Genomic DNA, 15,636 nt, shown 5'->3' with positions numbered 1-15,636 from the left:
TGCCATTTTGTCAGGAGTCAGTGTGTTGTGGTGCCCAGGGCAGAGCTCTGTGCAGGGAGCATCCTGTTCAAGAAGGGAGCTCTCCCAGTGCTCCCAGAGAACCTGGAGAGAGAACAAATTCCAACAGATTCCTGCCAGAGCTGGTGTGCTGTCTGATAGATACCCATTGTGGCTGTATGTCCAGTGTGCACTCAGAGTGGTATAAAATTTCATTATAAGGAGACATAAACTAGAAAGGTGATTAATTTAGAGCTGGTTAGGAATTAGTTTTCTATAATAATAATATGATTTAAGTAAAAGAAAAAAAGTTTTAAAGCATGAGGTATTCCAGCTGTAAAAAGATGGTAGCTCTAAAACTATCCATCTTGTGTATTTATGCAGGTATTTAAGACAAGCACCTGCAGATCTCAAATTTAAGAAGGTGCATACACCAATCAGCACTCATGGTTTCAAAGTTTGTAAACTGCTGCTTCATTGGACTCCCAGGCTGGGCATGCCAGAATATACTCAGAGTAGAAAATAGAGCTGGATTTTTTTTTCTTACTATACTTGCACTTGCAAAAGCACACTGGATCTTCCTAAGCATCAGCATGATTTAAAACTGGCAGTGAATTGCAGGCCTCTTACCCCTCTGCTGTTCAGTGCACTGTGCAGTTTGTGGCTTTCTGGTCACCGCCAAGATAACGTGAGGAGGAGCAATGGAAATAGACAGCTGATGGTGTTGTTCCCAGCTCAGCAGTGCAAGTGTCTCTGAAGTGGGCAAATGGGGCTTGCTGGCTTTTTCTCCTCATCTCAGTTTTTCTGATAGAATACAAGCGAGTTTTGGTTTTAAATGTAGTTCAAATATTGCTGTGTTGTCCACTTACATCATTCAGCTCTTCTACTCTCAAGAAGAATAGAAGTATAGTTCTTCTGGTTTTACTGCCTTTGAATGTTGTAGTGTGGGGGGGAAAAAACAGGGATTTTTATTTAAATGGGCGATTTATTACTTGAAATGTTATACAGCAAAATCTTTTCTAGAATAATGGGTTTACAGTATCAGTTTGAAAAATAATGCAATTGCTCAATAGAACCCTTTTCTCTGGTCAATAAAAGCTGACTGAGGAGAAAAACGCCCTCAATATCCTTTGATGTGACATAGTCTGGATTTCAGAGGGCTTTAGAAAATGGTTCCAGATTTCAGTTACCCCTGTCCTGTGCAGCACTGGTATTTCCCACATCACCCTTGAAAGAAATATAAAAAAGCTGAACTCAGAAAAGGTGAAATAGCACATCTCTCTACACTCAGCCAGTTTGAAGTTTTAAATCTTCAGGTTTCCAACTACAGTCAGAATGTAGGATAACTTAGGGTTTGAAGGCTTGTGATTGGAAAGGTTAGGATATTTTCCGGTTTCCTTGTTTATAGATTAAGTTGAAGACTGACTTTATAGGCACTGATTTTGTTAGACTGTGGTAATGTAAGAAGACACAAAAATTTTAATTGTAGGAGTAATAAAACCCAAGAATGCTTAAACATGTTTTTCTTTCTGTAACAGGTGATAAATCAATATTTGCATGAATCACTGATTTAAAGACCCATTTAATTTCCACTTTTGTAGTTTATTCACCTAAGAAAGAGTCAAAACACACAACTGTGATGAATCAGTGATTGTTTCGCAGTTAATCCACACCCATTTTTAACATCAAGAATGCTTTTCTTTTTATTTTGAAATTTCAGGAGCTTCAATTTCAAAGACTTACCAGAGAACTGGAAGTGGAAAGGCAAATTGTGGCTAATCAGCTAGAGAGATGTAGGCTTGGAGCAGAGTCACCAAGTATCGCCAGCACAAGGTACAGGTCCTGATGACTTTACTTTCATTTGTCCCAGGAATTAAAGGCTTTTTAGTGGTGCTTATGTCCTCTATACATATATTTTCACTGATAGCTATTCGCCTCTGTTAATATCTGAAGGATTAAAAAAATGCAGATTTGCTGTAAAGAGTTATGGGACAGTTTCAAGAGGCCTCTGTAATGATTACAGTGTATTCCAGATGCTTTCTGAATTCACACCTGGAGAATTAGTGGTTTCCAGGGTCACCTGGAAACAGCCAGCAATCCCAGGACTACCTGGTTTTGGTGGCAGTGCTGGTTAATTTGTTTTGGGGGGGAGCATAGGATTGCTTAGGTTCCTGGGACAGGGGCTGGCAGAGTGGGTAGAAGAATCAGTTATATTGGTGAATTCAAGAAGATAGCTGTTAGAAAAGTTGAAGACTTGAAAATTACCTCACTTACTTAAAATATTTGTGAAAATGTCTGCTTACCTGTCTCAACAAGAAAAGCAAAATACTGGGGTTTGTGGTTTCCAGTGGCTTGTAAGGGGTAATACAAGTTTATGGAGTTTAGTGCATGGCATTTATTAGCGAAATCCCCTATACTAAGAATTTAGAGTTACCCTAAGTTGTGCATATAGCGCATGTAGTTGTAAGTGTGCTGTTGGTGTAGGTGCCTGGAATGGAAGCCAAAGGCCCAGCAGAGCAGCCCAGGCAGCGTGCAGGGGCACGGAGCGTGGCTGGCAGCTCCGTGGGCAGCGTGCCAGCAGCAGCACAGATGTATGCCAACCGTGGGGGCGTGCCACGCAGGGAGCTGAAATACTGCACAAATATGTGTCAAGCACATACATTTTTAACACAATTATATTTTTAGCTTTTTACGGCTTTTCACCATTTTATAAATATTTAATAAATAGTACTTAATTTTTTCATCTGTTGCCTTTTTTTTGATGACAGCAGCAGTATAGCCAAGCAGGAAGGTAGGCGATGGAAATCACTGCTTTTCTCTCACGTGGTGCTGTTTAAATCAGAAATACTTTTCACCTTACGAGGTACTTGCAGAGATAATAAGCTTAAACTGTTTCATGTCATGCAAAACCTGCGAGAGATGCACTGGGAATTGACCTCTCCAATCTAGGAACTGGAGATCATAATTGTGTTTACGTAATTTTTTTAAAAATAGCGCACTGCTTAACAAAATGAGAAATCTGCAATTTCCCTAAGTGTCAGTGTTGTTTCTGAAGGCCTGTTGTGCTGTGCACAGGAGTGGGCTGAGACCTGTCTGGGACCTCCACCAGCCCCTTCTGCCTTAGCAGACTGGCAGAGCCACTTCACTGAGAGATGCTGGCCCCTGTTCTCACCTGGCAATTCAGAGCTGGAAAGTGTTTGCAAGCTGCCACATGAAAATGTAAAGCAGTGCTGGTGATCCTTAGTGTGTTTTGTTTCTAAATGTTTTCATGCAAAACCTTTTCCATTTATTAGATTTTTACTTTTTCCAGATTGGCAGCCAGTTCAATTTTGTGTCTAAGATGGCTTTGAACTAAAGCAGTGAAATGGCAAGGAAAAGGTGTGAAATTAAGAAAGGGGCAAAACCTAAAAACAAACAAACAACAAAAAGTCAAATTAGTCAAAACCTCAAACAAAAAAACCCAAACAAAGCAATCCAAATCCTTAAAAATACAAGTGAGGAAAAACATCAAAAGGGTAAAAAAAAAAAGGCATAAATGGACTTCAGCACATTTTGTATGCATTCTCCATGTCCACTTACCAAATATTTGTGTTACTGTCATATTTGTCTGTATCTTCTCTAATTGTAAACTGAACGTCATACCAAGCTGTTATGATATTTCTGATAGAGGACAATTTCTGCATTTCTACTCTACTAACCTAATTCTTTTTCAAGGATAGTAGTGGGCTAAATTAACATTTTCCACAGTTCAGTTTGCCACATGTGGTCTCTCTTTGGATCTGTTACATGCTGCTGTCAGGAAGAGACAGCATTGTGACTAATTCCAGCAACAGCTCAGCAAGGGCCCTGCAGTGTGTCACCACAGAGGCTTTTAAACACCAGGATGAAGTGCACTGGAGTTACTGCTCAAAACTGACAGATTTGCTGTTTTCTAAATATTGCTTCTGCTAGGTGACAAATTCAGGTGCTGATATCAGTAGGTGATGTGTGCTAGACTTGTTCCAAAATGATTTAATAAGAGTCAAGTTAAATGCTTAACCAGTTGAAGTGTCAATGAAGCAGCTTTCCTCCTGTGACCCATGGTCAGAGCAGCCTTTTTCATTCCTACGTTCTGTACCTGTAGAGGAAATTCAGGTAGTGAGGTGTGCTGGGCAGGGATGTGCTCTGGGTTGTAACCCTGTGTGTGTGACAGTAAAGCATATGTGTGTATTCAGTGTGCGTTACCATTGCCAGCAACACAGAGCCATGTTGCCCCAGTGTTAGGAACTGAGTTTCCAAAAAGTCTCAAGAGCAGAGCAAAAGGGCAAGAGTGGAAAACTTGGTATTCAGGTAGCATGAGAATTCCGGGGCCAGAGGTTGACTTTCAGATGCCTGTAGTCTGCCTTGGAATTCTCCTTTTACTTGAAGTCTCGTTGTAACTCTAGTTGTGTTTGTGCTAGCATGTGTCTTTAGCACTGTTTTGTACAAATATTTTGTTTCCAAAAAGGCTCCTAAATGGTTGTTTCGTTTTACAAAAGAAGTATCTCATGCTGTTCATGTGGCTGAGCTAGTTTTTTGTAATCGGTAGCTGTGGTAGAAAGAAGTAAAATTAAAGGTCATTTAGAAATTGCTACATCTTACCCAAAATCACAGTCTCATGCTGATATTTAGACACAATCAAATCTGATGGACTTGCCTGTTTTTCCTTTGAAAAGCTTTGTATTTGGAAAACAGTAGCTTATAATCACTGCAAAATTGATGTATTATTCAAAGTTTGATATTTTATATTTAGAATGAGGAAATGCATTTTCCCATAAAAATATTTAGACTAATGTTAGTAACACATGAATGAATTCTGCATTTGCCTGCATCAGTACTACTGTGAGCATAGGAAAGCACATGTGTCGGTGGAAGGACAAAAGGGTGAAGATAGTTTGATTAAAAAATCAGAACTGGAAAAATGCAGGAGAAGGTTTGGTTTTACGCTGATATCAGACACCTGCTTGGTCTGTGCAGTAGTTGGCTCTGAAGGCATCTTGCTAAGCTGGACAGTGTGGTTTGATGGTACAAAGGACAGAACAAACTGAAAAAACGGTGAAAAAAGGAACAGAAACAAACCTACAATGTTTGAACTGCTCTACATGTAGAAGGCAGCTGCCCTGCAGTGGTGATCCCAGAGCTCCTTGGCTGGGCCGTGCCAGCGCAGTGCCCGCTGCTGTGTGAGCCGAGCGGCGCTGGCGGTGCCAGGTGTGTGTGCGCTGGGTGTGAGTGCTGCTGGTGGCACACGCTGCTGTGGCACACACTGCTGTGGGCTGTCACCGACAGCACAGCGCCTCAAACAGCAGCTCCTGTCACAGGCTGTCCTCACCTGGCCTGCTGCAGACAGCTTGCACTGCCTGCTGCTGTGCGTACAGGAACTTACAGGGAATAATTCCCACAGACTAATAGGAAATTGAACTCGGTAACCAGTGGTTTGGTTGTCAGGTATAAAGCACTGAAGAATGGTGTTTACATGAACTATTTTTTAAGTTTTATCTGCTGGGGGGGTTTTGTAAAGGTTTCTATGATTAATTAAAAACAAAATAAAAACTAACCACATGGTTCATTTGTGTGATATTTTTTTTTCTTTCTGCAGCTCTACTGAGAAGTCATTTCCTTGGAGATCCTCAGGTATTATCTTTTATGTACAATTTGCTTTAAGCCCAAGTAGATTTATTTTCTTGGCATTCATAGCTTGTTTTGACACAAATGGAACATTAAGCAGCGATGCTACATATCTTTTCCAAGTGTCTTTTCTAAAGTATGACATTACTGTTTTCTTTGTCTCGTATGGGACACGTGTTGTCTATGTTACTGTAAAGGGTGCTTGAGCTTATAGGTAGTTGCAAGTACTTTTCTTGTATCTTTATGTGCCTTTGCATTTCTGTGGGAGCTGTGACTCTAACATAATAACACAAAGCTTGTCATGTATTGGGTCTTCCTTGCAATTAACTAAAATTTACTTGTGAGTCTTCCCCTTGGCAGGTAAGGAGCATGAAAAAATACTGCATGTTTTAAGCTTGAAAACTGTTTTGCTTTTTTGTTTTTTTTTTTTTTTGCAGATGTTCTTACTTAACTGACAAAATCTCTAATAAGTGGAGATTTTTCTGAGAGTGCTTTTTCTACTTTTGTATCTTGAGATAGAGTGAACTTTCTTTCCAAAATAAGCATTTTCTTGTAGTGCTACATCTGCTCCTGGTTATAGTGGGGGAGAGGGTAGGACTGTATCTTCAAGGTGGCATTCCCTGTTGGAATAATGCCTTCTGGCTGTGACAGGTTGTGTGCATCAGGTGATGCTGGACTGTGTGGGGTCGCTCTCTGAGCCCCAAGGGCTCTGGGGGCTGGGGGCACGTGCAGGAGCCACTGCAGGGCAGGCACAGACAGGGCTGCTGCAGGTGGCTTCTTGTGCTGGGTCACCCTGTGCTCTTGCCATTGCCCCAGCGTGGCCCAGGGCAGCCCCAGGGCAGCCCCAGGGCAGCTGGCATTGCGGGGTGAGAGTTGCACGAGCCCTGTTCTGCAGAGCCTTCCTGTCCCACCCCTGCAGGTGCTGTGTGGCTGGGGCACAGGCACCCTGCCTGCTGCTGCTGCTCAATCAGGCATATTCGTAATTACTGTCATTGGCATTACTTTATATGCCGTTCCTGGGTTTTGTTTTATTTGGAGATTAAGCCCTTAAACTTGTGCATAATTGTATTTTCATGGTTTCTGTTGCTGCAGCTGAGGTGAGGCACATGTTAGCTTTTTTCCTTTATTTTAAAGCTAATCAACAGCCTACTTGCACTGCCATTTAACTTCTGCTAGTCATGGTGGTGCTTTTCAGGTATTCTTTCAGCAGTGGTTTTTAACAAAGATCAAATTTGTTTTTTCAAGTAACTGAGAAACAAGTCTTACATATTTTTTCAATGTGAGTGTTGGATTTGTGGGTTTTGTTTGTTGGCAGTTTTTAAAATCACATTGTTTCCCCTTGCTCTATAATGTCCCAATGATATTTCACAACTGGTACAGATTCCTACTGAGAGCTCTCAGGTGTTGTTTTACTTACTTATTTCAGCCAGTTCCATTCCACTGCTTCATTTCCTCTTCTGATTTTCCCATAACTTACTCACTTTTCTCTTTGACCTTCTATTAGTCTTTCTCTCTTTCTCTCTCTCTTTCTCTTTCTCTCTTTCTCTTTCTTTCCTTCTTTCATCCAGCTCATGTTTTTATTTTGTTCTTTAATTCTTCCTTCACATTTGTGTATTTTTTTTTTAGAAATGTGCATCTCCCTGCTAAGCAGTCACTTGAGATATGGCCAAAAATTCTACTTCTGTTTCAATGCTCTATGTGTTAATGCAAACCTAGATGTGTATTTCACATGTCTCTATATTCAAAGTAGACATTCCTGAAGTAATTGCTCAGAAGTGGGCATGTTGGAAAAAATCCCTATTTCTTGCTTAGAAGTTCCTGATCTACATTTCATTTCCTGTTGACATTTATGCTGTGATTATGGTTTGATTATAAGTTTTTATTCCCCAGTTCACCATGAATCTTTGTTTTGTGCAAGTGTCACTAGTTGCTTTATGAACTGTAATCTGAAAATACTGAAGATAAAGATGTATTAAACCACTGCCTTAAATCACCTTTTCTGTGACTGTAGGTAGTGGTTTATGTCAAAAGCATCAGTGGATGATAAGATGTGACTGTAGCTGTAATTGCTTTCTGCATCAGTGGAATTATACAGAATTTTTCACAGAAATATAAAGTGATGTTGTTTTGCAGATGTTTATAAATAGAATATTAGATCAGCCATTTATAAGAAGGGTACTATTTTATTCAGGACATTCCTCCTGTTTTATGGTAGTGGAGTCAGATAGAAAGACAACAATTCATTTAATTGTGCATTCTTGCCTTTGTTAAACAGCCTAAACAGTCTTTATGTTTTAGCCCTGTGAAGGCTTTGGCCTGGTGGGCAGTGTGTGATGGGAGCGAGATTGGGCTCAAACCTCTGTCCTGGGAACATCTGCACTGAACAGCACAATTGGGCCTTATCTTCCTGCGTCTCTCCCCAAACTGATTGTCAGTTTGATGTTGATTTAGTATCATGTAATATCCAGTAACTGAGATAATAGGCCTTGTATTAGATAAACAAAAAGCTTCAAGTATTGAAGTTGGATGTAATCCTAATGTAAATGTGCAAGTCCTCCAAATGTTTTATTCCGAAGAACATGGAACACCCACTGGTGGCTGTTACCATCTGGTGTTGAGCTGGTGTAACAGGCTGTGAAGTCAGTTCTGGCAGTGTTGGTTCTCTGGATCATTTCTAGGCATACTGATGATTAAAGTAATGTAAGTGTAGTAACACTTCTTATTAAATCTTAATTAAATTTGGTCATAATACTCCTATTCTAGTAAAATAACTAGCCTCAAATTTTACAAGCTAGTTTTCACCTAAGAATGTACTACTGGTAAATAACTGCTGACTGCCTGGGATTTCTAGGATTTATTGATTTTTTTAAAAACCTGACTAGCATTCAACCATTCTTCATAATAGCAATTGCTGAGCAACATTTTTAGTATGGATGTTCCTTATGGGTCATTATGCAGGTAGTGAGAGACCAGCATGTGTGCAGCCTCTGGTAAGAGCCAGAGTATTTCTGTGCATCAGGCATTGCTGCCCAGAGCCCACCAAGCCCCACCAAGCAATCCTTGGGGCTGGGCTGGTGCTCCTTGGCACATTCCCGTTGGATTTGCTCCAGGCACTTTCATGGATTTCTGCAGCCAGAATTTGCATTTCAGGTGTTACCTTTAAACATAACCTCCATTGCCTACTCTGTTTAGCTTGGATATTAGGGGAATTCTTCATGGAAGGGCTGCCCAGGACAGGGTGGGGTCCCGTCCCTGGAGGGATTAAAAGCCGTGTGGATGTGTCACTTTGGGACCGTGGGGCAGAGGTGGCCTGTGCTGGGGCACAGCTGGGCTCCATGGTCTCACAGGCCTTTTCCAAACCATGGTGGCCCTGTGCTGGGGCACAGCTGGGCTCCATGGTCTCACAGGCCTTTTCCAAACCATGGTGGCCCTGTGCTGGGGCACAGCTGGGCTCCATGGTCTCACAGGCCTTTTCCAAACCATGGTGGCCCTGTGCTGGGGCACAGCTGGGCTCCGTGGTCTCACAGGCCTTTTCCAGCCCAAACCATCCTGTGGGTCTGTACTGCATCTCTGCTGCCTGCTTAACATAGTCACTGAATGACTAATGTTTCTGTTAAAATAATGTTGAATCAGTATCCTCATCTTTGTCCTTTTTTTCCAGACTCTTTAACTTTTTCCTTTCACCATAGGAGCATTGCTGTGCCTCCTTTGCCTTTCCTTACAACACTGTCATTTGTCTGTACAGTTCAGCTGGCATTCTTAGAACTGAAGTTAGCTTAAGAGGCATATATTTAGATATTAGTTTACTAAGTAAAAAAATATGTATAGAAATTTGCAGCAACTACTGTTTATAGTACATAAACAGGGATGAAATTCAGCTCAGCCTTTTACATCTGGAGGCGTTGATTACAGGCCCTTAAACAAGGACAGCTATCCACTGGGCACTGCAGCACAGTTGCACAGTGTTTCTATTCTTCAGAGTGTACTAGATAATAAATTAATTTTTCATTAAAATAGGCTGGAACATATATTTGAAAAATTAGAGTTGTAGAGCTACATCTAACAAAATTCTCAGATATTTATATTAACATTCTGTTAATTGTGTTTGGGAGATGATACCTGTCTGCAAGTAAACTGATTCTGTTTGGTGTAAGTCCTCCATTAGTATGTACGAGAAAATGATCATTACTGAGTTTGCAGGAAACTTGCATATGGAACACTGGATTTATCTAAACAATTTATTCTTTCAGATCCTCCGCCCACCAGTGTAAGCAAGCCCCAGGTGTCAGAGGGTGTTCACACCAATGCCTATGATATTAGGACAGAAGCAGAGCAAGGGACTCTCTACTCACCAGAGCAGACATCTCTCCATGAAAGTGAGGGTCTGTTGTGTGCATTTTAAATATTAGAATATATTTCTATTGAAAGTATAAAATGTATAAAGTATTGAAAGTATAAAAATGCAATATAGTTATGAATGCAACAAATAATGAAGTTATATAATACTTGGTGGACTTGTTAGATTATTTTATTCTTATGCTGGCTTCATATTTACAGGGTCTGTAGGTAACTCAAGAAGTTCGACACAAATGAATTCTTATTCTGACAGTGGTTACCAGGAAATAAGCAGTTTCCATAACAGCCAAAACTTGAGCAAGGCAGAGCTCAGACAGCAGCACTCCCTTGGTGGAGCCCTCAACAGCCACGATGCGGTGAGGAGCTCGCGCGCCGAGGGGCAGGCGTCAGCGCAGGTACTCTGAGCGGTGCCCTGGGCACTCTGGTGTGCAGCAGCTGTGTGGCTGGGCCCCCCTTTGCACGGGCTGGAGCTAACGTTACCAAATTAGATTTTGTTTAATGCTTTCACTGGTTACAAAGCGGGAAGGGCTTGCAGCAGAGGCTCCTTTGCTGGGATCAGCACGGGTGATGTGGGTCATTCACAGGAGCTGAAGTGAAGTAGCATTCCTGACCCCACAGTACACTGCTATTATCATATCAAGAAAGTGTCGCTCACTCAAAATTCATTGTGAAATGGGGGAAAACCTTCCTAGAAGTTAGCCAGTATGTAAGCATAGTTCTTAAAGGAAAATGCTACTTGTGTTCCTGCACATTCTATGGTTTCTAGCTTTTCCCTCCTTTTTCAGTAAGTGGAATGATAGTGAGACAATAATTGTTAGAATATTTCTGGATTATACCAGAACTCTTTGCATTACTGTTCCTGAGTTTCCAGAGTGGTTGAGTAGTGAGGGAGGAAAATATAGGTGAAGATTAACATAGCAAGCCAAATGAGAATGAGAAACAGGTGGGTTTTTAATGTTAAATTGTCATTTTATATACTGAGAAGCATTGGTTAGAAAAAAGTTACAGGAAAACTTGAAGGAATTAGGTTTGGGGTAAAAGCTAGACTCCAGCTGCCTGTATATGCCATTAGGTTGTGTGCATTTCCTGTTGACTTCTCCATCTCACAGGAGAACGATATCCACTCTGTGACCTAAGTGATAAAACTCAAATGTCTTTGATTTCCAACAGCCTTCAGGCACTGCCGCTGCCAACCGTGTGATGCGACGGGTCAGCTCGGTGCCGTCCAGAGCGCAGTCTCCCTCCTACATGGTGGGCACCAGCATGTCCCCGTCGCGGGGGTCGCTGCGGACGTCTCTGGGCAGCGGCTACGGCTCTCCCGGCGTGGCCGAGCAGCGGCCCCTGCCCTCGCACGCCTACTCGTCCACCACGCTGCCCGTGCAGCGCGCGGGCTCCCCGTACGGCGCGCACCGGCCGGCCTCGCCCTCGGCCGTGCGCCGCGCCGGCTCGCTCACCTCGCGGCAGCCCAACCCCGGCGGCGGCGCTGCCCCGTACCCCGCCGCGGGCAGGCTCGGCTCTCCTCTCGCCCTCGCCGACGCGCAGGCCAGAGTGGGCTCTCCGTCCCAGGCCCAGCTGGGATCCTCTTCCCCGAAGCGCTCTGGCATGACGGCCGTTCCACAGCACTTGGGGAGCACGCTGCAGAGGACGATTCATGACATGGACCCGTATGGGCAGCAGTACGACATCTATGAGAGGATGGTTCCCCCGCGGCCAGATAGCCTCACAGGTGAGCAACGGGCACAGACCCCAGCTGCACAAAGCCCAGCATGCAGTCCTGGTGCTGTGGGCCAAATGTTGTAGCGCTGGGGCACAGTTGTGGTGCTGGTGTCAGGTCACTTGTACATACTGATGTCAAACATTGTGTCAATCGCAAGTTCCTCATAAATACTGGATTTATGGTCATTAATTGCTAGCCAGGCATTGAATTAAATCTTATGATTTAAGTTGCTAAATGAAATTCTGAGTCTTACAGCGGTATGTCAGCATTTTCAGAGATAAAGTACATTTAAAATGTGTGTGCAAGCTAAACATAAAGTAAAGCATACTAGCCTGGAACTAATTTTATGTCCAGTTCTTTCCTAAAATATATGGTTTATTACCACTGAATATTAGGGGTTTTTTCCACTGATATTTCTGGACTATCTCATACTTCAAGTTAAATATAGGGTAACCATTTTAATACTAGCTTAAAATAGAGCCCTAAAAGGTAGAATCTATTAATCTGAGAGGTAGTTCTTGTTAACATGTGTGTTACTGATTTTGTTCTGACCTTCATCTGAATGAGCACAGACAAGGTGATTTTCCAATTAGACCATGTGCCCTTTGAAACAGATGTCAATTTCTGTTTTTTCTTTTGAACCATTACAGTGCAGGAAACTCCAAAATGCTCTCATTCCCTCAGTAAAAGATAAAACGTGTCTTCTCCCTCACTTCTGTTTGCAAGACTTAATAATATGCCAGTTTGATAAGGGGTTGGGAATGAGTTTGATGGGAAAGGCCCTGCTGCCCTCTTTGCCTGCCCAAGTGCTCTGTTCTCACCACCTGCAGATGTGTTTTCTTAGTGATGGCCCAAAGCTTTCCTTGCAGACACTGTGGCAGAGTAGGTCTGGGATTTTAGGGGAGGAGAGTGCACAGACAAAGGGTACATTTTGTTAGACATCACTACTCCATTGTACTTTTGAAGCTGTTTTGTAATCTCCATCATTTCATCATCCCTGCATAGCTCATTTCACATATTCTGCAGCTTTGATAACTGCCAAAGCTTTAGTGCCCGCAGTGGTAATGCTGAAGTCAACAAAGCTGTATATATTTTCTATGAAATATTAAATATATAGCAAGGTGAAAAATACTAATCCAGCTGCAGCATAGCTATTTATATATACTCACATCATGGGCTATTTAAACCTTTATAAAGATTTTTCTCCATGAGCTTACATTTCTGCTACCACTATCAAGCAGATGTTTGCAGACTGTTTCAGTTTCACGATTACAACCCCTTCAGTATGTGCCCTCTGTCACAACAGGATTTCTGTCAGGTCCATACTTACCCTGTTATTGCTGAATCTGTGCACCATGTGTGCTGACTCAGCTTTTATTCTCTGTGGTTTAGACTGTAAATGATACAAAAAAATTAAGTTGGAAAATTTCAAGTTGTTTGTGTATGGACAAAACTTTTGGTCAAGGAAATGCTGCTTTGTCAGCAAGCCTTTCAGTATGGGCCACTTAATAATGGAAAAAATTTAATGAATAAGTCTTTGTAACTGGTAGGTTTAAACAACACCTTTTCTTGGCCAAAGGAAGAAAGATTCGGTCCTGACAGCTCTGTTGCTTTGCTGAAGATGGGCCACGTGGGCATGTCCCTGTGCTTGCTTGCAGGGCTGAGGAGTTCGTACGCGAGCCAGCACAGCCAGCTGGGGCAGGAGCTGCGCTCGGCGGTGTCCCCGGACATGCACATCACGCCCATCTACGAGGGCAGGACGTTCTACAGCCCCGTGTACCGCAGCCCCAGCCACGGCGCCGTCGAGCTGCACCACGGCTCCCAGGCCGCCCTGTTCCGCGCCGGCTCCGGTGGGTGAGCGGGGGCGCCGTGCGGGACGAGGAGCCACAGGGTGTCAGTTAATGCAGACAGAAGCTAGGCTTGGAGGACTTAAAGCAACCTGCAGGAATTAAAAGGCTCTTGTGATGTTTGCGGGGATTGCTTGGGGCTATACATCACTGTCAGCCTGGGGTCAGAGTGTTTTCTGTTTGATAGCACATGCACCGGTACATCCCAGATAAGTGTATTCATGACACACAGAATTTATTGCTTCCTCTCTTGCATTCTCTATGCACCTCTCTCTTAAGAATTGAGTTGGTTCATGGGTTTTTTTATTCATCAATACAGTAAAACAAGAGCTTGCCACTAAAATTACCTACCGCATCTTTCACAGTAAAAATACTGTTTTACCCAACTTCTCAAAAAAGCATAAGGGTAAATGCTACAGCTGAGGATTGCCTATTGAAACCGAAATATTCCTCTAGTATCTCGTAGAAGTGCCACTCGTGTAATATGAAAAGTATAGGCATTAGATTAGTATTAGGATTTATTTTCTGTAGAGAGAAATGTAATGCATGTTGCAATGCAGTTTGTTCTTTAAGGTTGATTAATAATCTGTTTAGTGGTTTCCAAAAACTCTTAAAATATTAGAGTGATTTAGTTAAGTAACTCTCTAGAATTATTTATAGAGAACTGTCCGATTCATATGCCATGTTTTCCCACACTTGAAAATGCCTTTTTAACGTTTGCTAATATAACTGCAATACCAAGAGAATAGTGCTGAAGGAGCAACCAGTTTTTGCAATTCTCCTGCCTTTCACAACCTAGAATAAATGGAGTTTGTCAGGATGTGCCAATGAAGAAATATAGCTAGAAACTGGAATTCTTTGTTTACCTGTCTACTTAATACCACTTTCCATGGGAGAACAAGAGCCACCAGGTCAGCTCTGTTCAGATGGGAAGACGCATGTTCTTGTTCCCGAACCACTCAGCTTCATCTTTGCAATGATCCACGTTACCTTTTGTCAGGGAAAGTGTAGTTAGGAAAAGCAGACTATCATATCAACAATATGCATTTTTGTTTACTTGTTTTTCCTTTTTGGTACAGTTGGAGAATTGATATTATGAACTTTGAAAACACTTTGCACCCAGATTTCTGCTTGTTGGCATGGGATGCATTTCCTACTTTAAATACTTGTTGAGGGAAGCTGAGGCACGAGTCTGATCCCACCAAACCTCTCATTCTGTAACTAACCTCTCCCTCCATTTGCATGGGACACCGAGGAATTGCTCCATGCAATCTGGCATCAACTTGCAACCTGGAGCACAGTACACGTTTCAAGACTGAAGGTTTTTTTGCTTGCAGTGTTAAGCAGGTGTCGCCCCTTCTCTGCAGCAGGCACTTGTTAGCTGTTTGTTACGTGGTTGGTTTGACACTGTTTTGTCCTAGGCATGGGTAACCTGCAGCGATCCTCCAGCCAGCGCAGCACCCTCACGTACCAAAGAAACACCTTCGGGCTGCCGCCGGCGGCCGCGCTGGCCGAGCCGCTGCGGGCGGTGCCGTTCCGGCTGCCCGAGCCCGCCTACGGCCGCCTGCCCCCCGCGCCCGACGGCGGCACCACGCGCTCGCCCTCCATCGACAGCATCCACAAGGACCCCAGGCAAGTCCCCGCGGGGCTCGGCTCCCCTTCCCCGCGCCCGGGCTGCCCCGGCGCGTTCAGTGCTCACAGCTCCGCCCTTGGTGCCCCAACGGTGAGCGCGGGCTGCTTCTTGCAGGGAGGAAAAACAGCTGGTGCACATCTCAGTATGACGTTTTTCTTTCATGGTTGTTTTTGTGGGGAAGTTATTACAGGGGACACAACTTTTATGAGATTTGACTGGATTATTGAAAATATTTTTTAGTAACCTGTAACACTGCAGTGAGTTTTCTCTTTCTATGAATGGGAATTCGGGCTTGAAAATTCAAAAGGACAGACCTAATTTATTTGAATTCATTTTTTATTAACAGCTTGCTTAAATTTCAAAACAAAGTGTTAAAACTATTTATAAATGTGCCATTTTGAAAGTGAGCACACCTATTTCTGCAATAATTACTGGTTTGACGT

General features: G+C 42.9%; 1 protein-coding gene across 11 annotated transcripts in view; it reads left to right on the top strand.

The window, feature by feature from the left end:
• The window catches only part of PKP4 (plakophilin 4), a 62,889-nt gene that overhangs the window by 32,849 nt on the left and 14,404 nt on the right, over positions 1-15,636 (top strand). For 3 of the 11 annotated variants that reach the window (XM_064718949.1, XM_064718943.1, XM_064718941.1), the window contains 7 exons: positions 1,718-1,830; positions 5,612-5,646; positions 9,891-10,022; positions 10,198-10,391; positions 11,167-11,722; positions 13,372-13,563; positions 14,982-15,192. In XM_064718949.1, coding sequence (XP_064575019.1) covers positions 1,718-1,830; positions 5,612-5,646; positions 9,891-10,022; positions 10,198-10,391; positions 11,167-11,722; positions 13,372-13,563; positions 14,982-15,192 — 1,433 coding nt within the window. Of the gene's footprint in view, positions 1-1,717; positions 1,831-5,611; positions 5,647-9,890; positions 10,023-10,197; positions 10,392-11,166; positions 11,723-13,371; positions 13,564-14,981; positions 15,197-15,636 lie in introns of all 11 variants that reach the window. The other 8 variants (XM_064718944.1, XM_064718942.1, XM_064718945.1 and 5 more) reach the window with 7 other exon arrangements.

Source organism: Zonotrichia leucophrys, chromosome 7 (genome assembly GCF_028769735.1).
Source record: "Zonotrichia leucophrys gambelii isolate GWCS_2022_RI chromosome 7, RI_Zleu_2.0, whole genome shotgun sequence".
Classification (NCBI taxonomy): Eukaryota; Metazoa; Chordata; class Aves; order Passeriformes; family Passerellidae; genus Zonotrichia; species Zonotrichia leucophrys.
Note: the sequence above shows the minus strand (reverse complement) of the source record. Positions and strands in the feature narration are given on the sequence as shown.